This window comes from Arvicola amphibius, chromosome 3 (genome assembly GCF_903992535.2).
Source record: "Arvicola amphibius chromosome 3, mArvAmp1.2, whole genome shotgun sequence".
In the NCBI taxonomy this organism is placed as follows: Eukaryota; Metazoa; Chordata; class Mammalia; order Rodentia; family Cricetidae; genus Arvicola; species Arvicola amphibius.
Window position 1 is genome coordinate 145549640 of NC_052049.1, and position 27377 is coordinate 145577016.

A 27377-nucleotide genomic window follows, 5' to 3' on the forward strand; every position below is an offset into this window, starting at 1 on the left:
GATTAAAAAAAATCCTTTGACAAGAATCATAATCTCTTAATGATTTAAAAGAAAAAGCTGGGGGCCGGCCGGTGGTGGCACACGCCTTTAATCCCAGCACTCGGGAGGCAGAGGCAGGCGGATCTCTGTGAGTTCGAGACCAGCCTGGTCTACAAGAGCTAGGTTCCAGGACAGGCTCCAAAGCTACAGAGAAACCTTGTCTCGAAAATCAAAATTAAAAAAAATTAAAAAATAAATACTTTTTTTTAAAAAAGAAAAAGCTGGGAATAGAAGGAACGTACTTCAACATGATAAAAGCTACGAACAGCAAGCCTATAGCCATCATCAGACTAAGTGGTAAAAAAGTAAGAGCACTGTCTCTAAAATACAGAAGTACGAACGCTTGCAAGTCTTTCTTCTCTTGTTTAATGCAGTCCTAAATTCTAAGCTGGAGCAATAAAACAAAAGAAAAGCAAAAAAGGTAAAAATAGAAATTATTTTTATTATTCCTACTTCTAAATGACATAATCTAGTCGTCCTTAAAACTTCTTAAAGACTCCACCAGAATCCGCTAAGGTCTAATATATACTCTGGACAGGTTTAAAAATCAACAAATAATACCCAAAAAAATGTCACTAAAGACATTAGGGCAGGAAAGGGGAACCTCCACTCACAATAGTTTCAAAACAAAAAAAAATGGATAGGAATATTAAACTGATAACACTGGGGGACACCATAACCTAACCAGACATCTTATGCCACCAAGTAAAACCTCCAGTCCCAGAACTAGGTTACATTCTGTTCATTCATTGTATAAAGGGGTCCCATAAATCCCTGTAAATATCGTAGACGATTGTCGATGCTATTGGTTATTGCTGAAGACACTACTTATTTGTATTATCAAACATGGAGAAAAGGAGCTGTTGCCCATGTTTTCCTGTGAGTTTTTTTGTTTTCAGTTTGTTTAGTTTGGGCATTTTCTATCTTACTGATTTTGGTTTGCTTACTTGTTTTGACTTTGATTTTCTTCTTTTTGCTTTTTGTTTGTTTTAGTTAGAATTATTTTTGAGAGAGAGAAAGAACAAAGTTTGGTGAGTTGGGGCGGGGAGTCTAAAAGGAGTTGGAGGAGGGAAAAGAATATGGTCAAAATATAGTGTATGGGGAAAAAAACTAATAAAAAGAAAAAATACCTCAGAATAACCCTAACCAGGGAGGCAAAAGGCCTATAGAATAAAAATGTTAAAACACTGAAAAAAGGAACTGAAAGAAACAAAAGGCAAAGGCCATTACAGACTTAGGCCCTGGCAAATTTAATATTGTAAAAACAGAAATAATACCAAAAGTTACCTACACATTAAAGGCATCAAAGTCCAAATGATCTTTACATACTTAGAAAAAAGGGAATCCAAAATTCACATGGAGGCATAAAAATTCTTGAGAAGCCAAAGTAATCCAAGCAGAAAAAGCAATATTTGCAGCATCAGACAGCTAATTACAAATTATATTATTGCCACAGTTATAAAAAAAACAGCATCTTATTGGCATAGAACCAGGTATAGAGACCACTAGAATACAATATAAAGTGAACCTAAACCCACACAGATACCTAAGTTGTGTGTATAAGTCTGTCTGTCTCAGTGTGTGTATGTGTGGTGCACAAGTGTGCACATGCATGTACCATCCTTAGGAGTTGTCCACCTGCTTTACTGAGACAGAGCATCTCATTGGCCAGGAACTTACCATTAGTTTAGGCAAGCCAACCAGGGAGTCCCAGGAAGCATGTCTGTCCCCACGGTCCCTGCTGGGATTGCAAGTCCCTGCTAATACACATGGCTTTTTAAAATGTGTTTTGCAGCTTGAACTCAAGTCATGCTGATAAGACATGGTGAGTGTAGCTTCTGACATCACTAGGAGACACAACTTCACAGCAAGCTCCCTGATCCTCTGGCACTACCCACACTTTCAATGGTCATCTGACAAATCTCACAGGGAAGCTGGAGTCAGAAACTGTGCAGACAAAGATGGAGATAAGCATAGGCCATATCCTGTCTTAAGCCAGTAGACATAACTGTACCAAAGGCATGTGATCACAATTTCTGCCGTGCTAGACATAGGCTGCCTTGACTCTCAGTTCAAGGTGACCTAGACATTCCTGTGAAGAGACAGGGAAGAATGCATCCTCCCACAAGACCAGACAAGTTCTCTAACGCTCTATCTAACCTGTGAATAGCATCCATTTCATACAACTGTCTTCTGTTCTGAAGTTTTATTGTTTAATTCTTTTAGGAACAAACTCAAAATGGAATTTAGAAAATCTATTTTAACAAGGCGCTTATTTTAAAACTGGATCGCACTTTCTATGAGATATTCTAAATATGGCAATGGCCAAGCCCTTGAATAAAGATGGGTAACACAAGTTTCAGGACACATCTATGTAAAGTTTTCACAAAGATAGTCTTCTCCTGGTGAATGAGGGTTTATCAGGTGCTACGCCCCACCAATTACTCCTTAATAAGGCCTTGTACTGTGGCAACAGAAGTACGCAAGTCAGACTTCTTAATGAATTTACTTTAAAAAATCACTTAAAGATTCTTACCCCTACCTACATCAGATAAAATGGAATCTTAAAAAAAAGAAGTCTCTCTTAGCAATATTAATGCTGGAAACAAAAATTACAATGCTTTGATTATGATTTTACAGTTTCGATGTGAAAACAAGGTCAAGAGAAATTTGATCCCCCAAAAAGAGTAACGAAAGTTTAAATATGAAGTGAGCATATCTGATTATATACTGGAGGAGAAATGTCACTATCTCAAAGGGACATGTTTTAATAAATACAAGTGAGAATTTTGGTTTCTTACATTATCTATTACATGATAAATTATATAAAGTGAAGAGTGTAAAGAAGAGAGGACTAGAGGGAGGGGATGGGGGGAGAAACACTCAACAAAGATAGCACTATTTGAGAAAAGCCAAACCTTATCGATTAACCTTTCGAAATGAATGTAACATTACATAAAGATTCTGTTTTTCACTTCTTGAAACAGTTGTTTAGTCATTTCTATACCTAAAACAGTTCATGTAAACATCTTACCTGAAAATAAAAGCCAAAATTTCATCATACTTTGACTGTTATTTATAACAGAAGAGACTGAACCACCTTGATTGAAAATGACTTTTGAAAAAGTTGTAATTTCTGTCATTCTCTATAAAAGGAAGCATTGTTCACCTTATCCATGACAAAGATATTTGCCTGTTATTTCACCTGGGTGGAGCCAGAAAGGGCAGGTGGAGGTCACAGTTAATATATAACTTGATGGATAATTAAATAGAAAACCTGAAAGTTGCTCACATCATCATCAAATTGGAATATCAAAGAGAGGGAAATTGGGACAGAAGGGAGACAAGTTGAATGTTTAACAATATCAGGAGGAGAAAAGGAATGAGATGAATACAAAGAGGAGATTTCCTCACAGTGATCTTTTCATGTTTCTGTGAATGCTAAGGAAGAGATTCTCTAGAGCAGTAGTTCTCAACTGTCCTCATGCTGTGACCCTTTCGTGCATGTTCCTCATGTTGTGGTGACACACCACCATAAATTACTTTCATTACTACTTCATAACTGTAATTTTGAGACTGTGATGAATTACAATCACGTATCTAATACATGACCCCTGTGAACAGATCAGTCAACCCCAAAGGGGTTGTGGCCGATAGGTTGAAAACCACTGTTCAAAATAATCATTTTAACCAAACACATCCTCTTCTCCACTGAAACACATCAGAAGGAAAATGAGATGAAAAGGGCTTATGTGCTAGGAAACACCCTTTCTCATAAAGAAAAAGAAGGTGTCTTTGGCTAAGTCAAGTCAAACAATAGGAGTCGTACTTTGTTTCAGTCCAGACCTTCAAGTTTGGCTCTCCAAGACTTCACCAGGGGAATAACATATCTAATGTTAGGGATTGCATTATTAATATAAAGAAGAAAAATATTTCACATAATTCTTTGTAAAAAATGAATGAAGTTTTTTAATATTAAAATGAAAATATTTGGCAGAGAAAACACCTTTACCTAAGTAGATTGGCTCCATCATCAGCGAGTCATTGTTTATTTTGCATGCTCACAAATCATCAAAACAAACTTAACACCATTTTCTCTCAGATCTCTGCACCTGCAGCATGCTCACTAGACCAATCAATGCCAGTAATTATTTCTAACTCTGCCTTTAGTTATCAATGGGAGTACTCTTCAAGATACATGGTCATCATTGTAAGTCCCTATAAATCCACATATTCAGGGTAGAATGTGAAGATGCTTTGTAATAATTCAAAAGGACCATAAGTTGATACACTAATAGATTTGGAGTTAATTTCAGAAAAAACATAAGCTTCATTCTAAAGAGTTTTACTTGTTATGTTATGTTTTGTTTTGTTTAATCCATTTAATGCAGAATGATACTGTCTGCCGTAGGACATTTTGATGTAAAAACCATTAAATTAAAAAGTCTCAATTACTAGATTTTGCATTAGTCTCAAACTTTGCTTTTAGCCGAAGAAGCTATTTGCAGACAATTTTTCAGCTCCTAATCTGTTCAATAGGCTGCCCAGCTGTATCATTTGAGCTACGATAAATACATCTTTGCTTAGGCCCATCACCTTTAGCATCTGACACTTTGTAACAGCATTTTGAAATCATATTTTATGGCAGTGAACCTGCTAAGGAAAATTTATGAACTTAACCATCCCATCCAACATCTCCTGTCATGTGGAACTGCCCCCGTACGAGAGAGATTAGTGAATGTGAGCTGCTTCAATTTGGCTGGCTCTCTGCCTAAGGAATTTTCTATTACATGGGCGAATGAGATTAACCAAGTTTGGAAACATTCGATTTGTTCTATGGCAGATTGAGTGAGAACAGAAGTGAGTGGAGCTGAACACGAACGTCTTCGGATGAAGTTCTGGTGAAAGAGCAATGAGCACCATGAGCCCTTGATACCAATTTTTTAAGTGGACTTAACTACGCACATCTGTGAGCTAACTTTGCAATCTGTTTCATTGTAGATTCTGGACACAAAGGATTTCTACATTGTGCTCAACATCTAGAAGGCAATTGAGCAAATGTGCCTTTCCTGGCTGTGCACTGGCTTCAGGGTTCCACACAGCCCGCAAATGAGACCGAGAGCTTTGGAATTCACATGTAAATAGAATGCTAGATTTCTTTTAGTTCTTACCATCCTGTAGTGTCCTGCTAAGTACGATGTCCTACCCTCAAACAAGGATATATGAGAGAATTAATTAGTGAAAGAAAGCATAAACACAATTATGCCTGCAGTCCACAAATATTTGAAAAAAATCCAGATATTTTCATACAATTATCTGGAAATACACAGGTGTAAATTGTAACAAAAATTAAGCTTTAGACTTGCATAACCACAAAAAAATGGTGAAAAAGGAAAAACGTCAATTCTTTTTAATGACAAGAATCTCCTGCACTATAAATGGAATTCATCATTCCACAAGACAATGAAGGGGATAATTACAGACAAATTAACCTTATATGCTACAAAGGAGCTTTCTTGAGGAAAATTAAGTTTCAAGATTAGATAAAAAGTAAAAATCTTTATTTTATAGCAGTTAAGCAAATTTTGAGGAATATAATTGCATGGATAATAATATGTGAAATTTATTTTAACATCTGTAGTTTGTTCCCACATAAATACTACATTATATTCTAAAAACCTTTATACAATGAATTCCTAACCCAAAACGTCACATTAATCTTTAAAAATATTAATGTTGTAAAAGCAGTAGGTATTTTATACATGTTTTATTGACAATTAAATTTGGTTTGCTAACAGAAATTTCTAATTTTGTAATGTATAGAATTAACCATGATAAATTCCATACCAATAAATTTTCTCCCTAAAATGTAAATAGACTGTCTCTAAACCTCCTTAAAGATTCAAACTCATAAGACCAGAACAGTTCCACAAAGTGATCATAAATAAACTGGAAAATGTTTTAATATTAATTTTCCTCTCATTTCTGAAATGAGATCTCACTGAGCTGTTCAGTCAGGACGTAAACTCAAGCATCAAGAGGTCCTGCCACCTCAGCCTCTCAGGGGACTGGAACAGAGAGAGAGTTCAGCCATCTCCACCTCATTCCTGGAATAAAACCATGGGTCGTGTATGAGAAAACTATGAGGACTCAGCTACATAAAGGCTTAAGATCCATTCAAGGCTAATCAATCATTTAAAGTAACCTAAATCTTGGATCCATTAGAGGGCTTGATCCTCACAACTTTCTGTACATATTAAGAAACAGAAGCTGTAGAGAAAACATCTTTCCAGGGTCAAGGAGCTCACACACGGCCCACAAAACATCCCTTACCTCTTACAAATGCAAATGTAATTAACATTTTAAAAATATTGCTAGCTTGTGGGTGACAGTTCTGTAGGTTGGTCTTTTGTAGGGTCCCTAGCAGTGGGACTAGAACCTGTCCCTAATGCATGATCTGGGTCTTTGGAACCTTTATTCCTTATGGTGGGATGCCTTGCCCAGTCTTGATATAAGGGGGAGGATCTTATTCCTGCCTCCACTTAATATATCATACTTTGTTGACTCCCATAGGTGACCTTACCCCATCTGAAGCACATAGGTGACCTTACCCCATCTGAAGCAAGACAGAAGAGGAGTGGATGGGGAGGGGGTAGAGAAGAAGTGGGGGAGGGAATGAGAGGAGAGGAGGGTGGGAAACTGTGGTTGGTATGTAAAATAAATTAATCAAATTAAATAAATTTTAAAAAGAATATTGCTAGCTATCACTTTTAAATTAAATGTTTAAAGAGGATATTATACCTATGTTCTTTTATTAATTTACTCATTATAGATTATGATATGAGATTAATTTACATGTACTGCTGTATCCAGCATTTTTCATTTTATTTTGCTTATCTACTTAACATTTAAGATTTTAAAAAAATGTACAGCCCATGCCCATTTGTTGCATTGAATAAGACAAATAGAGATGTATAATTTGTCTTTGGTGAGAAAATGAAGTTTATATAGATTTTAAAGATTTAACTTACTTTTATTTTAAGTACAGAAGAGTTTGACTTGCTACATGTCGGTGCACCATGTGCATGCAGTACTGCAGGAAGCTGTAAGGAAGCATCAGATCCCGACAAATACACTTACAAACAGTTAGGAGCCACCATGTGGGTGCTGGAAAATGATCCAGGGCCCTCATCATCAGCAATGAGTGCTCTTAACTCCTGAACCATCTCTCTAGGCCCTGAAGTTTTATAGTATATGTACATACACATTGCCATAGTTTCCTTTGATTATAGAAAGTTGCCACTGGCCGTTTTTTTTTTTCTCCCTTCCCCAGCATTCAGGACATAAAATGCAAATAGAGCATGTGTACTCTACAGACAACAGAGACATGATTTTTGCCCTATAAAGTAATTAGCACCCTCGAACTAGAAGAATTGCATCACCCCTCAAATTTACTGTTAATAAGAATCTGGACAATAGTATTTTCTTCAACTCTAACAAATCTAAACTATCATATATTCTAAAAAAATAAGCCGCCTCCGAAAGAAGAACTCAGTGGCATGTGGCTATTCACAACACGCTCGTATGGTCTTGAGATGAATGCTGCAGGTTCCCACATAGCACCTTCATGGGGTAGACAGTGTTTTCTTTTAGGAAAAGCTTTGAGATGTTTCAAAATAATGATAAATAGCTGAATAGAGAATTTCTATTTGTATACAAAATGATCTTCTCCATTACCAGTGATAGAACCTATTAAACATATTTTCTTGCACATACGCTATTGTTAATTTATACAGGTACTTATTATATGTAATAGGAAATACGGTCTTATGTGTATACTCACCTGCTCAGAAAACAGGTCACTGTTGTCTTCAAGGTATTTACTGAAGGGATTGGGTTCATAGACTTCTTCCTCCTTTCTCAGTAACAGTTTGGATTTTACAGGAACTGGGCGAATTACTCCAGGCTTAGTCTACATGACGGAGACATGTTTTTAAAATAGAGGGGGAGAGAAACACTATTAAGATGAGTAAGTATAATTATTGTTGCTACCCAAATGCTGTCACAAAATTTTTTCTTTTGAAATTTGAAGTGGTTTAAAATAATGGATAAGGCAGCCTAGAAATTATATTGTTTTAACAGTATAACCAAACTGAAAAATCAATACAATTGTTAACAAATTATAATCAATTAGTTCACTGATTACGGTAGCAACTAAGTCATAAAGATCTCCTATCATGATTTAAAATTGCAAAACGACACCAAACGTGTTCCTCTACCTTTTGTTTGAAAAATGTTTTTTTGAGTTCCTGTTCTGCAATGGACCGTAAAGGTATAGAGGACCTTGGGATGTCCACCCATATTGTGTCTAAGCCACACTCATATTATACATGGCTGAACTAGGTCTAAAAATAGAATGTGATAGAGAGAGCTGTCTTGTCTGCAATAACTTTGTGTCAACGCAAGAACTATACCATTCCCTAATTTAACTTAAAATGCACTTTTACTGAAATGAAGACGCTTTCTGAAGCTGAGCCCCAGAGAGAAGAGCCTTGGGAGTGTATGCCAAAGCATTCATGGGCCCAGCTACGCTTCCTATCCCTTAGCTCCCTAGGACTGTCCTCTCCTTGCACACTAGATTCCATCTGATGTAGTTTGTATCAGAATAGCCTTAACTAACATCAGTCACTGGGAACTCATGAAATGGTACTGGATGACAATATGAGATGGGGTTCTTTCACCTGGGGCAATTTCTAAATGACCATAGAGTGTAACATCTTGTCACACTGTCAAATAACTCAAAATGATTGGTATGTTTTGAAACCATGCCAAGTAAAAATTCAATAAAAAGAAATTGTGCCAGTCTTTGTTTGAGCTTTTCTCTATGATTACAGTTATTTTTCTCAACCTCATTCCTCCTAGAAAACAGTAAATGAGACTGGCCTAGTCAAACCTGGTGCTCATAAGTTAAGCCTTAAGAAACTACATCTATCTCTCTACTCTATAAAGTTAAGCCTTAAGAGACTACATCTATCTCTACTCTATAAGGCGCTTGATGTATTTTGAGTCTTGAATAAATGTCACACTCTAATGCTTTTTTCAGTTGCTATTTCCCTAGTTTGTTTTCCATGTATACATCAAGTGGGGAAATACAGATTGAGAAAGTGTTTTCCTTCTCCAGGCTGAGAAATAGCTCTGACTTAAGAAACTGATTTATCTCCAGATACAAAAAAAAGAGCCAGTAGTACCCAGTTATTTAACAAGCGTGTGAACAGTATTCCTCAAGTGAACAGTATATACTTTCTTCATTTTCTTCATGAAATCAATCTAGGAAATCAAAACAACCTCACAGGTGCCCAAACCAGCATGAAACTTTAGGAGTTTAAGCCAGGTGTCAGCATGTAGAAAGGAGAACACCACTTAGCAGAATTTTATATTATAGAGGATCTCTGAGCCAGAGAAACATGGCTGTCTTTTTTCCTATGTTGCTATATGTTTTGAATTATATTGGCATAGAATCCTTCTGACTTGTGACCACCTTCAAGGATGAGATCAGAAAAGAGACTGTTCTGGAGCCAGTGAGATGGTTCAGAGAGTCAAGGAGGTTGCTATTTAGCCAAACAATCTGAACACAATCCCAAGAGCCACATGATAGAAGTTAACACCTGACTCCCATTAGCTGTCCTCTGTTCTCTGTAGTGTGTGCACACACACACTTATACCACACACACACACGCACGCACACACACACACACAAATGTTAAAACAATAGAAAATATAAAAAAGGAAGGACACTTGCAAGGTGTGAAATCTTAAGTGCAATTGCGTATCAGAGTTCATCACCGACGCCTTATGTTGCTTCTCTGTCTGCGTTTCTATTCCTTACTTTCCGTGCCCTTCCTGAATATGGTGGCTTTTGACATCTAGATGACTACTGAGCCTTATTTCCTGTTTCCTCTGTGATGTAAATTTTTCCACTTTCCATTATTATTAAAAACTGAATCTCAGCTTGGGTGGTGGTGGTGCATGCCTTTAATCCCAGCACTCAGGAGTCAGAGACAGGAGGATCTCTGGGAGTTCGAGACCAGCCTAGTCTAAAATAGCTAGTTTCAGGACAGGATCTAAAGATACAGAGAAACCATGTTTTGGAGAAAGAAAGGAAGGAAGGAAGGAAGGAAGGAAGGAAGGAAGGAAGGAAGGAAGGAAGGAAGGAAGGAGAGGAAAGAAAGAAAGAAAGAAAGAAAGAAAGACCTGAATCTCAGACTTTGTCAGCCTGAAGTATCTGAGTCGCCTCCATTCTTTATTGTTAATTCTCTCACAAACATTGTAAGAGTTTTCAAGACAGAGAGTCAGAGTCTTTCAGTAAATATGTGAACCAAGATTTAAATCCAGGATAGTTGGTCCAGTGATGAGATTTGTGATTTCATTCCCCCTGTGCCTTGGAGACAGAGAAAAAAGGAGAAAGAAACTTAAAAATTTTTTAAACACCTGCTTCTCTATAACATCTAACTGATAGTGAAATCCTTTCCCTATTTAGTCCATTTAAATTGATCTACTCTCTTCATTTCTACTACCAACCCACTTTTGAACCATCATTGCAACATTCTATGTTATTTTTCTTTTTGGGGGGAGGGGTTTTCGAGACAGGGTTTCTCTGTAGTTTCTAGAGCCTGTCCTGGATCTAGCTCTTATAGACCAGGCTGGCCTCGAACTCAGAGATCCGCCTGCCTTTGCCTCCCGAGTGCTGGGGTTAAAGGCGTGCGCCACCACCACCCGGCTTGTTATTTTTCTTTTAATTTCCACTAGATCTTCTAAATTTTCCTGGAACATTATGAAACCCCATGTTTTCCAGTTTTGAGATATATGTATGTATGTGTACACACACACATATATATATACATATATGTGTATATATATATATATATTCTTCTCTTTGTAAACACACACACACACACACACACACACACACACTTACCCACCTCTCAACATGTCTAAAATTTTCACTGTCTAGATTCAATTAACAATCCACTCCCAAAACATGATAGCAGGACGAGGGGAGTATCAGGCCATACAATTCTGAAATGCAGGTATTAGACTATATAATCTTGGAAAGGCCATCTGATATATCAAACTGTGTCTTTTCACAGTCGATAGTCCCACAAACTATTCATAATGTCCCTATCTCTTCAGAAATGACACCACAGATTACTACCACATCAGCCTTATTTCAATGTATTCAAATCCATCATCCAAACGTATTTTCAATGTATACCTCAGAAAGCCTTTAACATACATGATGCATGAAAAGCTAATATGGGCACACAGGAGGTACTTCCACAGTTACTTCCTTTCTGTTCTTCCTAATATGTCATTCCTTCATGTCAAATGATCATGTTAAGTCATCCTTAACATAGGAATTAGAATCGGCACTTTAAAAGATCCCTAGATGATTTGTGTGCAAAGTAAAAACTACGAGACATTAGGCCAGAGCATCCATCAAATGAACTGCTCTGCTGGGTCTGGCTTCAACACTCCAGAGACATTTGCTTATCAGGGTCTTTTGTCTCCCAGGGAAGAAGTGCGGGTTGTTTTGTTTTTTTTTTTTAATAAATTTCTCATCTCTCTTTTTTCTGTGCTCAAAGTAATCTACTATCCTTGTGCATCAAGTAGGAGTTCTCTTGAAGGATTTCCTTAATTTGTGCAAATCTAATTTGCTAAGTCTCTGCAAACAAATATAAAGAAATGAGATGGATCACATCAGAAGAGTCCATAAAAAGTGAGTTACTGTAAGACCGTACCGTCCACCAACAAACCCGTCCACAGAGGGCCTCTTCTCACTCGTAGAATCTATAGAATAACCAGTTATGTCAAAAGAATGGTATTCTGTAAATTTGTGTCTGGAATAAGTGGAAAAATTGAAAGGGCCTTTTCACACAGTTAATGCCCAGAACACAGAAAGAACAAAGAGTCTCCAGGCAAAGAATTAGCTGATGTGAATAGCTGACTAAGAAATGACTTACTCTAGATGGAAATATTCTGAAGTGCCTCCAAAAGAGAACAGCTGTTTGGGAACTCTGAAAATATCTCCACCTGAGGCTATTAGGACCTATTCTGTCAAATGAGACCTCTACAAAAACTGTAGGGTCGATGGCAATGGATACAACACAACCCTTACCTCAGAATGCACAACCAAGTCAAGCAATCCACGGAGTAACTGTAGCGTAACTCACATTGTGCCATTCAACTTCCAAATGATGCCACTCACTTCCAGATCAAACCACGTCAACTGATCTTTCAATGGTTCCTTCGCTCTTTTCATTGCAAAGGGCTTGCAATTGCTGCTCTTCCCTGGCTTAAACTAGCTTCTCCCTTTCCACCTTGTCCTCCGCTGCTACACTACACTCTTCATGCCTGCACACTCACTCAGGCTCCCTGATGGTGACTTACCATAACTCGCCCACTGTGGCCCTGTGCCAGGCGTTTTCATTTGCTCTGTCCTATACGTGGATCCCATTTCCATTGTGTGCTCAAACAGCGCCTTATCAGAGAGGCGTTTCCAGATCATCCAGATAAAATGTTCATCTCTACCACCCTGTAACATTTGCCACCATCTGACATCTGTGTATGTGTTTGTTGTCTTGCTCTAATGAGGCCAAAGATCTCTGAAGACCTGACTTTGATTCCCCAGAACCCACATAAAATTCTCATCATGGTGGCCTACAGACTTGGCATCCAAGTCAAAAGGTGTGGAGACAGGAGGATCCCTGGAGCTTGCTATCCAGCCAATCTAGCCTACTTGGTAAACTCCAGGCCAGAGAGAAACCTTGTCTCAAAGGAAATTGGTAGCATTCCTGAGAATCACATCCATGGTGTTCCATTGGCCTCAGTATGCATATACAGACACCTATATATGCACCTCCCACATACATGTACTTCGCTACTCATATGTTGGGAGTGGATGAAGTCCTGAGTGAATGTGTATTATTGACATGAGCATAAACCACGTCAAGAACCCTTATACCTACCTCAGACCCATGGCAAGTCCTTCCCCAGGTCTGGCTCAGAGGAATGGCGAGCCCTTCCCATAGTCCAAGTATGGCTGCTAACAACGTGCAGAAAATAAGCAACTGCAGCTTCCTCCTTCAGGTCGACTGCAGCTGGGACTGCTCCGCTCAGGGCTTCCTACCCTGATTAGCAACCCTGCCCCTTCCTCCTTCATGCTGGAGAGAGTAAATAAATGCAGGGGATTCCAGGCTGCTACTTGGGAGCCTCTGTCACAGTGTATGGCCCTTTTAGTCCCAGGTTTTCCTTGTGTGTGCCTGTGATTTCTTAATTTCCTGTCACCCCAGCAGGTCAGTCCCAAAGTCAAAGTCATTCAGGTTATGGCACACACACATGCATCCATTTAAAAAAAGAAAAAAAACCACGGTGATCTCACCATTTCTGAGAAACACAAATGAGGAGTGGGGTGGAACTGAGATCGTATCTCACTCCGCTGCTAGACTTCTGCAAGAAGTCTCAGGTGTGAAGAACAGAGTTATGGGAGCTCACTATCATGATTTGGGGTGGGTGGGTACTGAGGGGCATTAGTCTAAGACTGCTATTTACATGTGTTTACAATCTATCGCATGTCATTTTTTTACTTGAACACTGTTACTAGGGCACATAAAATTGGATTTTTTTTTTCAGCCTTGGAAACTTATCATCATAATTGTATGACAGCAAGTTGGTACTGCCTCTGGAGATTTACTGCCAGCAATGACCTAGCAAATTTGTTGCCGACATTTTAAAATGATGGCTTCTTAGAGCAACATCTTTCCCAAATTAGTAACTTCAACAAATGGGATGATAGGTTGCCTGTAGCTACAGGAGTAAATTAGAAGGAGATATGATGGAAAACAAGAGCCACAAAAGGTTTTCAAGTCTGTTATCTCATGTTTTTGAATCATAAGATCCACACAACAGTATAAAAAGAAGAGAGGAGCACACAGGAACTCTGTAAAGCTGCTCGAACCTCAGCTGATTTGATGAATCAAAACAGTTTTAAAGTGACCTGATTGTTACTTGCTTCTGTTTGCTTCTGTCATCTCACCATTCAGAAGTTGATTTTTCCCCCTTAGAGACTTTGTAGCAAAAAATCTTGTAAAAACCCAAAATTATCTACAAAATACAATTGTAGATAAAAGCAGCATTATCTAATTCATCTATGTAATGATTCACTCGTTCAGTCAGTGACTGGGTAACTGACTGCTGCCCCTCAGCAATATTATGTACTTGAATCGACATTTATGCTCATTTTCCCTCAAATAAATATCTCAAATCTCAAAATCTTCTAGTATATGATAAACCTCCTGAAAATAAAAAGCAGTTCATTGGTACCCTATGAGACCACTGAGATGGCACAAGGTGCATGGGGGGGGGGCGCGCATATGGGGGTCCAATAAGATGGGAAGCATGACAGAATTTTGTAAAGAAAAAGAAAATAAAAGAATGTTGAATTTATATAGAATGCCAACTGTAAATAACCTAGACAACTACCATAACAGCTGTAAAAATAAAAAAAACTAAAGATGGGGCTTCAATAATTATAAAGCACATCCCGTGGCTCAAGAACTGTTTTTGTGGGATAGACACAACACAGATTGAACCGTTTTGATGGAAAAGAAGACAATAGCATGAGTCACGGCTCAGGAGGCGTACATGATGAATGCTGGAGCTCCTAAGGAAGCTGGGTCAAGGAAAGCTGGTCAAGGAGAAACTGTCTTTGAGCTTAAAGAAGAATCAGTTCTACACAAAAGCCTTTCTAAACAACAGGGACTTAAGGGCCCTCAGAAAGCTGAGTCATGCCCAGTAAAGCAGAGTACAACAGCTGGCACTCGGAACCAGAGACAGAGTAACTGCCGGCTTAAGGCTCTTCTTTATTCTGTTCCAGTAAGCTGCTTTTGCTTTTACTTCTACCGGGCCACGTGATTTATTTTCTAAACCTCTTATGGTCTGCTCTGCAGATTCAGCAGCCCATCCTGAACAGCACGGAATGGTTTGCAATGACACGGAATTCCAAGAGCAAAAACCAGCTGTCATCTAACCCAGGTTCCCCTCATAAAATAAAAATAAATAATAAACAAACAAACAGATCTTACCCATCTTGTCCAACCAAACTGTTTTCCAAGCAGACAAAAGAGGACATACCCATCTTTTTTAATACCAAGATGGTCTAGTTCCAGAATTAGGAAAGCTTCAACCTGAGAGCCAACGCTTCCGTTTCCTCCTTGCTCCTTTTGATATGCTACGGGAAGCACTGTCCAGCGTCCCAGATGCCCCTGCGCAATCTGCCCTCACTCTGTCTGCACATCTTCATTAAGTCATCGTGTTTAACAGACAATGTAAAATCTCAGACAGTTCTCCAGAGGCCTATCTCCCGATTTACTCAACAGAGGTGTCATAAGCCTCCTGAACTATTAAAAATCAATAACAATGATTCCACACGGAACAAGGATAAACATTAATGCTGTTATCTTCGATGATCTAATTAAACACTTGCAGCCTCCACTTCGCTGCCTATAAAATGACTTCTCACGTATTTTGATAATCTAGAGCTTTGGAGTGCAATCAAAGTGTCTCCATTTTCTACAAGACCATGTCGAAAACAGGTTGTAATGTTACATGAGTCTCATAAAAAACCCTTCAGACTGGCACAGTACTTCTTCCAGCTTCCACTTAGAGTGGGAGATTCCTTTTGAGTTGCTAACTATCGTGTTGGTTGTTAAAGAGGAAAAGCTAATAAGTGAGTCTCAAGAGTAGCCAAAATAGTTCCTCAAGTTCAATATAACATCATTTGGCTCCTAGAAAAAACAATGGAAACAGCATACATAATGTGTGTGAGTGAACACACACACACACACTCACTCACACCACTGCTTGCTTTTGGATGAGCTAGGAATTGAACATAAGTATCATGGATGCTAGAGTTCACCACTGGGCTAGACCACAAACCAGAATGCAAATATTTTAATAGCTGAAGTAATGTCTCTTTGGAGATGCAGACGTGTAATGATAACAAGCAGACAGGCCAAGTGGAAAAGTTTTTAAAACCTGAAATTACTTTATCATTCAGAAGTCAAATCTGTAAACTTCAGATTGATAGTAAACTTGTGCCAGGATGATAATTTGTCACATATTTTCACTTAAATAAGCTTACAATATGTCTGGCCTATAGTTGAGTCAAATAATTGCCACAGTAACTGCTTATTTTATTTCAAATTGATAAATTTATTTATATAATTTAACTCTAACGTATACTATTTTAATAAATATTGTATGCTAGACACACATACATGATATATATGTAATATCATCAATAAATATGTATTTTAAACATATATAAATATTAACTCATATATATATATATGAATATAGTGGTTTTATTTTTCAAAATTGATTTTATGTACTCCCATTTTCTGAATTGAATCTGAAGAGCATTGATCATGGAATATGATGGCAACACTTTTATGGAAATGAAAGAATTATAATCAGAAATAATGTCTCTAAAGAATAAGATATATATATATTTCTTTCCTGGTTTAATATGTTTTGGGCAATCTTAAGTATAGTATAAATTCATGAGGTGAAATCAAAGTGATTTGACTGAATTATTATGTCAGGTCAATACTTTGTGATTTGCTTGATAGTAACATCTTCATAAGCATAACTATACCTCAGAAAAGATCTCAATTAAAACTTAGTTAAGACATGCTTTGTACTCCTTAAAAAAATTGGTCTAAATTAAATGCAAAGACATCCTCTTTAAGTCAAAGCAATATTTTTCATTTCTCTTAGAGAACACAAACACAGCCACATGGGATATTTTGATAGATTTTAAGTGGGTTTTATTGTGTTTATAGCTTTTATGTACTATACCTTATTTTATGAATCTGATACTGAAATGTGTGTATATTTTTATGTATTCCCTTAAAATAGAATTTTTAATAGTGTATGTAGCATACAAATTCACAGGCATGCATTTTATCAATTGACATCTAAACTATATCTTTTGTATGCTGTGGTGAATGAATTTCCACATGAGCATGGTCAAACCACTCTTGACTTCCAAACATTGCTCTCAAGAAAAAAATAGGATCTGGCCTTTCCTCAGCTGCCCAAGGGCTTTGATTCTTCTGCATGGAGGCTCTGTGGGAGCCTTATCAGCTTGGTTGATCACCTTCCTGGACCTGGGGGGAGTTGGGAGGACCTTGGATTTAACATAGAGTAGGGAACCCTGATGGCTCCTTGGCCTGGAGAGGGAGGGAGGGGGGTATGGGGGAAGGGAGGGAGCGGGGGTATGGGTGGAAGGGAGGGGAGAGAAGGGAGAGGAGGAGGGGAGGAGATGGAAATTTTTAAATAAAAAAAATAAACCATGAAAAAAAGAAACAAATAGGAATTATTTTAAAATTTAAAAGCATGTAATATTTCCAGATCTAAAGTGGGAACAAGTTAACTTTATAATGTAATTGCAATTTGTAAATGCAAATTACATGGTAAGTGTAATTTGTTTCCATGGCTACTGCTTCACTCACTGTGTCAGTAAGTATTGATTCTATCCTGGAGGAACTGGGTAGTGTGTGCTTGAAGATTCTGGTTGTTCCTTCAGTTTGCAAAGGAGACTGTCTCCTTCGTCTCCACACATCCAGAAGCCACCCCACACTATCTGTTTTTATTTCCTTGAAATATTTTTGATCCCTCTTATCAAGAAGTGATCTCCTCTGTAAATTCAAGTTGCATTTTCTTTTGACTCAGTTCAATCTTTTGTAAAATCACTGCTCAGAGTTAGTAGGAGTTTTGGTTGAAAAGAGCAGTCATCGTGCGACTTTGTTAAAACATTAGTAAATTTTGTTACACATGTGAGCAAGCTCATTATCTCCTCAGTTTCTTTAGCTAAAGTTGTCTTGAGAAATAAGAATGTTCAAAGCAGGTAAACAACTTAGAACACAGTACATACCAGTTGACTCTCAGATGCTGTAGAGGATGTTGATAAAAGATTTGCCTGAAAATATAAATATGACGGATATTAGTGAGATTATAGAAAAAGCATGACACCAAGAAATGGTTCTTTTGAGCAATGCGGCACACATCCTCTGCATTTTAGCTCACACAGTAGAGTATGTGCTGTTTTTCTTCTTGCCTTAATAGTACAAGCCCTGCCTCCTGATACCAATGATTCTTCAAGGTTAGGTAGTATCGTCTGTTTGCTCAATCCATATTTTATTTAAACATAAAAATATGGTAGATATTTATGTTTACTGACACCAAAATTAAAAACGAGTCAGATTTTTCTCAAAACATATTTATATTAAGAGAGTAATGTAACAAAAATCTCTCGAGTATGGAATGGAAATAACTCACTTCCAAAATTTTTAGAGAACCTGTTAATATTATCTTTGTGACTGGTTCCTGCATTTGATTCCTTTTGTCTGGGGATCAGATCTTTACAACTCGTTAGTATTTCACATTTTCCTTGATAATAGTGACGTGCCTGGAGGCTAGGGATGATGGGGTGGGCCCAGCAGAGGGAAGATAAAGATGATGCTGAAGGCAAGCTACAGTGAAACTTTATCCAGGCTGAGTGTGGGAGTCATCAACTGCTGTCTAGGGTTGTAGTTACAAATAGCATGGTCCCCAAAACCACTGAAGACTATTTTTAAAATTCTTGTCACATACAAAAATATGATTTGGTAGGGATATATGTGTGTTTGTATGTATGTATGTTGATTAATTTGATCAAGGTTTTTATAATGATTGCACAGATGAGACATCACATTGTTTTCTATAAATATAAAAGTATTTGTCAATTAAAGATAAGTAAAATTTCCATACAAAGGTAGACCACATTTTCAGTAAAGTTACATTTTTAATATCAAGGAAATTCTGTTAGTTATATTTTTGTTGGTTGGTTTTATTTCGGGGTGTGTTTCTTTGTTTTATAAGGTCTCATTACAGCCCAAAGTGGGCTTGATCTCATGACCTTCCTGCCTCAGCCTCTACGTGTTGAAAATTGATGTGTAACCATTCCTTTCTTACAACTAAGATCCATACAATATAGGTACCAAAACAGTGAAGCCTACAGAGTGAAGCTGTGACTGCCTGGAAGACAAATGACTGTAGAGGGCCCCAGCTACACTAGCCAGCTTTGGAGAAATCCATTTTACTTTGCAAAGGCAAATACCAAAATCATAAAGTGCCAGCAGACCCCTTGTTGCTGTCTGGAGCTCCATCCCCTCAGAACCCATATTGGAGAAACTTTAAAATTGCATAAAATTTTGTCTTCTCATAAATATAAGACATAGGACTTATTCTGTCCTCTCCATCCTAGTGGAGCACGGCCTGATGGGAACTTCCACTCCTCCCTCAGCCCTTTCACCCATAACAACTGCGGAGGCTCATTGAACTGGAGGAATACATGAAAGTCATCGGTAGAGTGGCGTTTCCCACCTCCGTTGTGTACAACTCTTCCATAACTCATCAACCTCTGGCCTCATCGCTTGAAGCAGATCTGGATCTCGAGGGGGATTTGAGTCTCTTTCCCCGAAAATCTATGCCTGGTCCTAAGCAGCACCTGAGTCACTCCAAGCATAGCAACACCTCCAAGCATAGCAACAAAAATATGTGAGCTGCATAAATGAGAGAAGATGACCTTTATTTGAATATCTGTGTATAATATTCTTAGTAAGGTTTGACACATTTTTCAATATATTGTGATATTTAGGAATCAATAGTCTTCCACTGTAATGACATTTTCTGTTCCTTGAGCTCATTAAAATGAGATTTTTACCTATAAACTATCATATATTGAATAAGGTTGTACCATTTTTATGGAACTTAAAAGTAATTCATGAAATTTGAAAAGTTCATTAAATAAGTTACTATCAAACAGAATGTTACTCCAAAACCAAGGGTTTCTGAAAAATTCATTAGAAGCACAAATATTCCATTTTCTAATAATAAATTTTACTAAGAATGTATGCTGGGGCTTTTTCTTGGTTTTTTATTTTGGTTTTTCCAGACAGGGTTTTCTATAGCTTTGGATCCTGTCCTGGAACTAGCTCTTGTAGATCGGGCTGGCCTTGAACTCACAGAAATCCACCTGGTTCTGCCCTCCCCCTCCCCCCCCCCCCCCCCCCGCCGGGATTAAAGGCTTGTGCCACCACCACCCAGCAGCATGCTGTAATTTTTAAATTACGCAAATGAAATAGATTTATGCAGGTGACAGTTCATTAGAATAATAAAGGCAAATGCTGAGAAAGTTTTTCTTCCAAATCCAAGAGACTAATGAATACTGAGATTGTGTTTTAAAATAAAATTTAGTATTTCACACAGAGGAAAGCAACTGTCTCAGAATGAAGGCTGGGATGCAGCTCAGTGGTGGAGAGTGGTCTACCATATGCAAGTGCCCGAGTTCAATTCCCAGCACTAAACGAAGAGTGGGCGGTACCGGAAATTTTATAATAACAAAACTCACCTCATGGGACTCATGGATGATTTAAATGAATGAAAGTTTATTTGCTGCTAGCTATTATTGCTGAATTTAGCATCTGTTTAAAAGTTTAATGAAATATTGTTGATAAACTGTTCTATGGACCATACAAAAGACCTAACACTACATTTTAAAATGTTGTCAACCCTATTTTATTTCTCTTGTGCTTAAGACTATCTCAGCTAAATTACTTTAAAAATAGCCTTTAATTGAAGCATACCTTGGGAGAAGCAATATTAAAAGTTTAATTAGTCCAAACAAATGAAAGTGTCATTGATCCAGACTGTAAACGAGAGTAAGATGTTTAATAAAGACCGAAAGAACATTATTGTCTACTGGTCTCCTTCCTTCCCTCCCTCCATTCCTTTATCTTATTTCCTTTTTTCTTCTTCCCTCCCCTCTCTTTCTTTTTCAATTCTTCTCCTCTTGTTCTCCACCAATTTTCTTTTTCTCTTTTTAAGAAGGAGGCACTTATTATTTAATTAACCTATTATAATCATCCCAGGACAATTGAAAACCCATGAGAATACTAACATGCTGATACAGTAGGAAGTCCCTACTCTGTCTGTCTCTTTCAAGATCATTCAAGTCTCTGGCCATTTCTCCCATCTCCGTAAGAAAGTAGACAGCTCACTTGCTATCTTGGTTATGTCAGTGTCCTTTGTTGGTGTTTACATCTCAGAAGTGAGGACCTTGCCATTACATCCACTCCGATTACCCCAGTAACCCTTCATTGACTTGTACATAGTAGGTATTCAATAAATATTTGTCAAATCACTGAAGAAAAGTGGGAAAGTAGACAACAGAGTTTGGAAACACTAACTAGGTTTTCCACTACTAAAGATCCTTGGGTTATATTTGAAACTGGGGATTTGGTGTGTTGGGTGCTAACTTGCTCAGGATAGCTTCAGTACAACACAGTTCTCTTCTTGACTTTAATCTTTCCCTTATCCTGCCCACTCTGTGGTACACGGACTGGTGCCTTTTATGGCCCCTGCTTTTGAACCAAATCTAAAACTCTCCTCGGGTTAATAAAACCTGGAGTCTTGGCACATATATTTCTGTGAAAATGCCTAATTTCACAAACAGAGTGAAGTACTAAAATGTTAGTCTAGAGACTTCTCATAGTTCCTCTGATAGGACATGGGAAAAAATTAAAATGAGAAATTAATAGCTTAAAAGTATTCAATTTGTACTTAGATAAAATATCACGTGTTTTATCCATTATATTAGAATTTCAAAAATGAATTATTACCTCATTAATTTTTTAGAAGTCAGAATATATTGTATTTAAGACAGATAGTTGACATAAGAGGACAGCCTAAAGCTAAACAGAACTTCCGGCCAAAAATCATTATTTTCTTCTTAGAGTAAATGTATTAACTGTCTCCTAGTAATTATAGTAACCATCGTTGTGTGTTGGTAAGTGTGAGATATCTTTAAGTTGACACCAAACACCTGGTTATATCTGACATTATAAAATGTCCTCTTCCAAAAGACATATCTTCCTAAGACACGGACACATTTGAGATGACACACACAATTTAAATTTATGTTGTAAGAGAAACTCAAAAGCAGAGCTTCTTGCTCAAGAAACAAAACTTTAATTAAGGTCAATAATCTTAGCAGAATCAAAGTTATGTTTGTTCTAATCTACTCCTGAATTTGCTAAATGATTCACAGTTAACTTAAAATAACTCAACTGTTCTTATAAGCTATGGGGGTGGAAAAATAACCTCCTTTGATGAGGTTTAAAAATAAAGAACTTTCTAAGAGCCTGGGTAAAATAGTCGTTGTGAAAACCTTAAGACCCTAGGCCTTATCCGTACCTTTACCAGGCATGGTGAGCCCCTTATAACCTCAGTACTCGGGAGACAGAGACCCCAGGCCTTACCTGTACCTTCACTAGACATGGCAAGTTACTGATAACTCAGGAGACAGAGACTAGCAATCCTAGACCCAGCCAGATACCTACATTAGCTAGAGTGTCAAACTCCCAGTTCAAGAAAGTGGGAGGCTCTGCTTTGGTAAATAAAATGGAAAGTGATTGAGAAAACTCATGATGTCAACCTCTGGTCTCCATACCCGCACAAATGCAGGTAGTATAAACACATACACAGGTAAGAATATATACAAATTAACACACACACACACACACACTTCTAAAGAGTGCTTTCTCTTTTTGCCCACTAAAGAATCAAGGCATCCAAATCATGAGGCTTCCAGTCTTCTAACAGCAAACAGGTGCAAGAGAAGGGAGGAGGTGTGGATAAAAGCAAAAACGGAGGACAAACTAAGAGAGGGCCTATGATGTAGTGTTGATATTGCTTTAAGGGTTTTTCACATAAGGACTATCTAAACTTTCAATTCATCACATGAGAAAGCTATCACCACCCCCTATATTATGGGTGAAAACGAAGGCATCATAAAACAAAGTAAGTGACCCAAGCAGCAGCAGTTGCCACCAGGGTCTAGCCACCAGGGTCTAGCCTACCAATGTGTCCAGTCTTTCAGACATTCCTCCAAAGGACTTCCAATAGTAATGGAAACTGACAGAAATCGCTTCCAGGAAATGCTCTGAACCATGTTCCTGACACATCCCATAACCATCATTTCCTGAGCATGATAAAATTTGATAATTCCTCTGGGCTTATTGTTTGCCTTAGAGAGATCCAAATGAAGGCAGAAAGGTGTGAAGTGTGGTGATGGCGTGGCACACAACACACATTTAATAGCTATTTGTCCTTGATAATGATGAAAATACAGATTAGAAAAAAAACAGCGTGTCCTAGAGAAGGAGTAGTGTAATAGGTTATTTCAGATTAAATGTTCAATACTTGCTGGGAAACTGTCTCACTTATACCAGAATATGTTTGTGCAGAAGCAGATGTGAACCACAATTATGACATGATTGAGGGACGTGGGTAAGGCTCTGTGCGCATCGAGTGCTGAGCATGTGAATACATACCTACATATTTGTTGGTGTAGTGTTCTTCTTTAAGACTTATTTATATATTATGTTTGGGTGCATGTATGTGCCCCACATGAGTGCTTGTAGCCTGACAGAGGCAAAAAAAAAAGCAGCCAATCCTTTGGACCTGGAGTCACAGCCAAGTTGTGACTTACCATGTGGGTGCTGGAAAACACACCTGGATCCTCTGTAAGAGCAGCCAGCACGCTCATCCCCTAAGCGATTTCATCTCTCCAGCTCTCTGATTTAGTTTTTCTCATAAACAGACACTGAATGACTTGATAATTTAAACACAGAGGAGCAACAAACTAATCATTCATTTAATCTGGTGATTCCTTTGGCTATGGACTAACCTCAATGTGTCAAGCACATGGGTTGACTATTTCTTAAACTCAAGAAGTACGTATAAAAAAAATGTCATCTAAGCTTTAGTAACTGGAGGTACAAAAGGCAGGTGGTACAGTTCTGTTTTGTGTAGCTTAAGCAGATTAAACAAGAATTCATTTAAGAAGGAATTCGGTTGATAAGGTTACTGGATGCTGTACACCTGACACAATCTAATTTCCTATGTCTGGACCAATCATTGAAGCTTACCCCTTCCCATTTATGGAAAAATGAATAAATTCCATTATAATTACTATAGAGCTGACTTCCCTTTAAAATATGTACAGGCCTCTATTGAACAAGTAGCAAGAATAATAAGAAAGATACTTACATATTTGGTTTCTCGACCAGCTGCTCTTGGATGAGTTGTAGGAGTCTGCATGAAAATAAAAATAATTAAGCATCTCCATAATTAGTGAATAATGAAGAGGTCAAAATTTAAGAAAGTGATGCATCTTTTTCTCTACTGAGACTTTCTAACCATGAATCATAAAGATCTATTCAAAATTCCATTTATCTTTGAAATTTACTTTATTAAATTAATAGCCCTTCATTATTCTCTTAACAGAAACCACTTGTCAAAACTCTTGTCAATTTCCTCTTATTTATTGATAATGTTAACAATGAGTCCTATAGTTAGTTCCTCGTCACATTTCTTCTAGAGTTTTTTGGCTGTCTCAGAAGTCACTAGAAATTTAGGTTCTGTCTGTTCTTTGAGCCCCTTACACTCAAAGACATTCACCCATTTCATTCGTTTACTTTGAAGACCAAACCCAATTTTACTGCCAAGAATAACATGAAAGCTCTCAGAAACTACAGCTTCAAATGCCCCTCCCCCAAAACTTTACCTCTTCACCCTTACCTTCATGTCTAATACCTCTTCTGTCAGTTAAACTACAGTGGGATTTCTAAATGATTTACCCTCACTAATTGTATGCTAGTTCTAATACCTCCTAGCTTACATCTATTTTATAGTCTTATGTTTAATATTTCCATTTCTCCTGCCTCCCTCTCTTTATGTGACAAATTCACTTGCAACACAGGAACAGAAGCCCTACCTAGTCACTCGGATTTGCTTACCTCCACATTTGCATTTGAAACGTAAAATGTTTCTTGTGGAAACTCTCAACCAGAACTTGATTTCATGTTAAATAAGGGCCCATCAACGTCACCTGTGCCCACTCCATATGCGTTGGTGATCCCCAATATTTGTTCTCTTAGGTCTACTTTCTGAGGTTAGAGCAAGGTTTTCCAGGCACAGATTTGAACCTGAAAAGGCTGGGTGACAGTGCTAAAGGAATGAGAAACCTAGGAACTGATCTCTGTGTATCCCCCACATTGGTCAGTTAAGAAAGGTAGATACAAAAGCAGAGGAGAGCAAGAAATAATAATTAAGAGAAGGAACTGGAAGAATATGGTGTTCATTTAAGATCTTAAATTTACTCCACTGAAAGGTGTGAGTTGTGAAATAAGAATATCATTCAGGAAATTCTATTTTCTCAGCCTCAGCATAACTATCCTACATCTGAACTTGTGTCTTCTATTTTCTGTCCTACTACATTGCAAGCCATTCCCTTTTACTTATCAATGAATAACGTCTGACTGTCTTCGACAAAACGCAAGGCACTGGGTAGCTTGTAAACAACGGGTATTTCTTAGTTCTAGAGGATGAACAGGTTTAAATCAGCTCATTGTGTGGTGAGGTCCTGTTTTCTCACTCACAGATTGAAAATTCTTGTTTCCTCACATGGGAAAGGGGTAAGAAACTTCTCTCTGGTCTTTTTCATAATCCTGTCAATTAAGACTTAATCCCCATGATCTAGTAACACTTAAAAAGCCCTACATTACAATATGATTACTTCTACTTATTAATTCTGGAGGAGGGAGTTAGACCATAACACATTCCTTTCTGAATCAAGATCTGATTCTAGATGGATTTTTTTCCTGCAGCATCTCTATTCTTTTGTATAACCAGCACCTCACATTCATCTAACACAAGCACAGCAAAACACTAGCAAAAAAAAGCGTGATTTTTGCCATTCCAATCCTCAAAAACAAACAAATGTTTTTCTTTATCCCATTATTAACCAATTTCTTTATCCTTTTCAAAATGATGGCAGGTATTATTTTATTCTATAGTTTTTGACTATTGGCATTTAGATATTTTATCTCTGTTGTCTTACAATTTGTTTGCAACATCAGGGATCAGGCAAGCAAAGGAGCAGAGTTAGGGAGTAAACTGTGTCCCCATGTTCCTTTGTGCTGGTTGCAGAGGAGGAAGCAGCTTATTACATGGTCACACCGCCTAACAGCTCTATTCCTCTGCTGAGTGCTTCCTTGGTGATGACAACCAAAACAATGACTAGAAATGAGCTGGAAGCAGAGGTGCAGGGAAGCAGGATGAGGTTCAGGGTCCCCACTGTGCAGAGCATTTAAATGGGGAGCATCTGCATTCCTCTTACTCCGAAAATAAAAAGGAAAGCTTGACAATATTGACAAATCCTAATACTGGGAGCTATTATTGCTATTCTAGGTATCAGACATGCCTAAAGAAAAATTATCTACAGAATTAAGGGGAGAAGTTTAAGAACTCTAGATAAAAGGCCAGAGATAGCAGCAGTAGAGATACATAAGATGAAAGGCAACCCTAGACATCTAGAGGAAAATGTGATGTCATATACAGAGTCAATATTCAAAGTGTTGACAGAGCCAAGTTAAAAATAGTCACTCTCTAGGAGTTACAGATCTCATGATGACAAAATACTTTATGAGAACGAAAATCTGGATAGACAGAGATCAAAGAAAAGACTCATCATCCTATATTTAGTGCAACTATAATTATAATTACAATATTGATTGAGTAGGGGGTGCTTAACATGCACATGGAAGTCACAGGACAACTTGCAGGAGCCAGTTCTCTCTTGTCATATGAGCCCAGCAGGTAGAACTTGGGCTATCGGCCTTGGGGGACAATGTCTTTACTCACCGAGCCATTTTATCAGCCCAGGAACTATGCTCAAAGAACAAAATGAAGATTTTTTTTAAATCATAGATGAAGTTCACAAAATATGGACAAATAGATTAGGCTGAAACAATTTTAAACACAATTATAAAAAACAATAAAAATGAGAATTTAAATATATGAAAATGAAAAATCTCAATAAAGAAATCCAAAGGTATATACATAAAATTTCAGACACAGTAACAAAATCTATGAACAAATAGTATGAATCTGTGTACTTGGCTTGATTAAAAACTAGTAAAAAGTGAAAAATACTATGTTATATAATGTTGAAAAAGGCATTTATGAGCTTTACATAAACCCAACAATCACTCTCCTCAATGTGTGCATCCAACCACAAAAGTAAGAAAATGTAATACAAATTTTCAAACTAAGATTTTCAATTTTAAATGAATAAATTTCTAGTTACCAAAACAAAAATAGAAATTAATCAA

At 37.6% G+C, this 27377-nt stretch overlaps 1 protein-coding gene across 1 annotated transcript in view; it reads right to left on the reverse strand.

Moving 5' to 3' along the window:
• Positions 1 to 27377, reverse strand: part of LOC119809421 (muscular LMNA interacting protein) — a 122405-nt gene that overhangs the window by 35136 nt on the left and 59892 nt on the right. Inside the window, exons 9-11 of the mRNA XM_042054727.1 lie at positions 24253 to 24297; positions 18035 to 18079; positions 7883 to 8011 (exon numbers count right to left, since the gene is read on the reverse strand). Of these exons, the coding sequence (XP_041910661.1) occupies positions 7883 to 8011; positions 18035 to 18079; positions 24253 to 24297 (219 nt within the window). The remainder of the gene's footprint in view (positions 1 to 7882; positions 8012 to 18034; positions 18080 to 24252; positions 24298 to 27377) is intronic.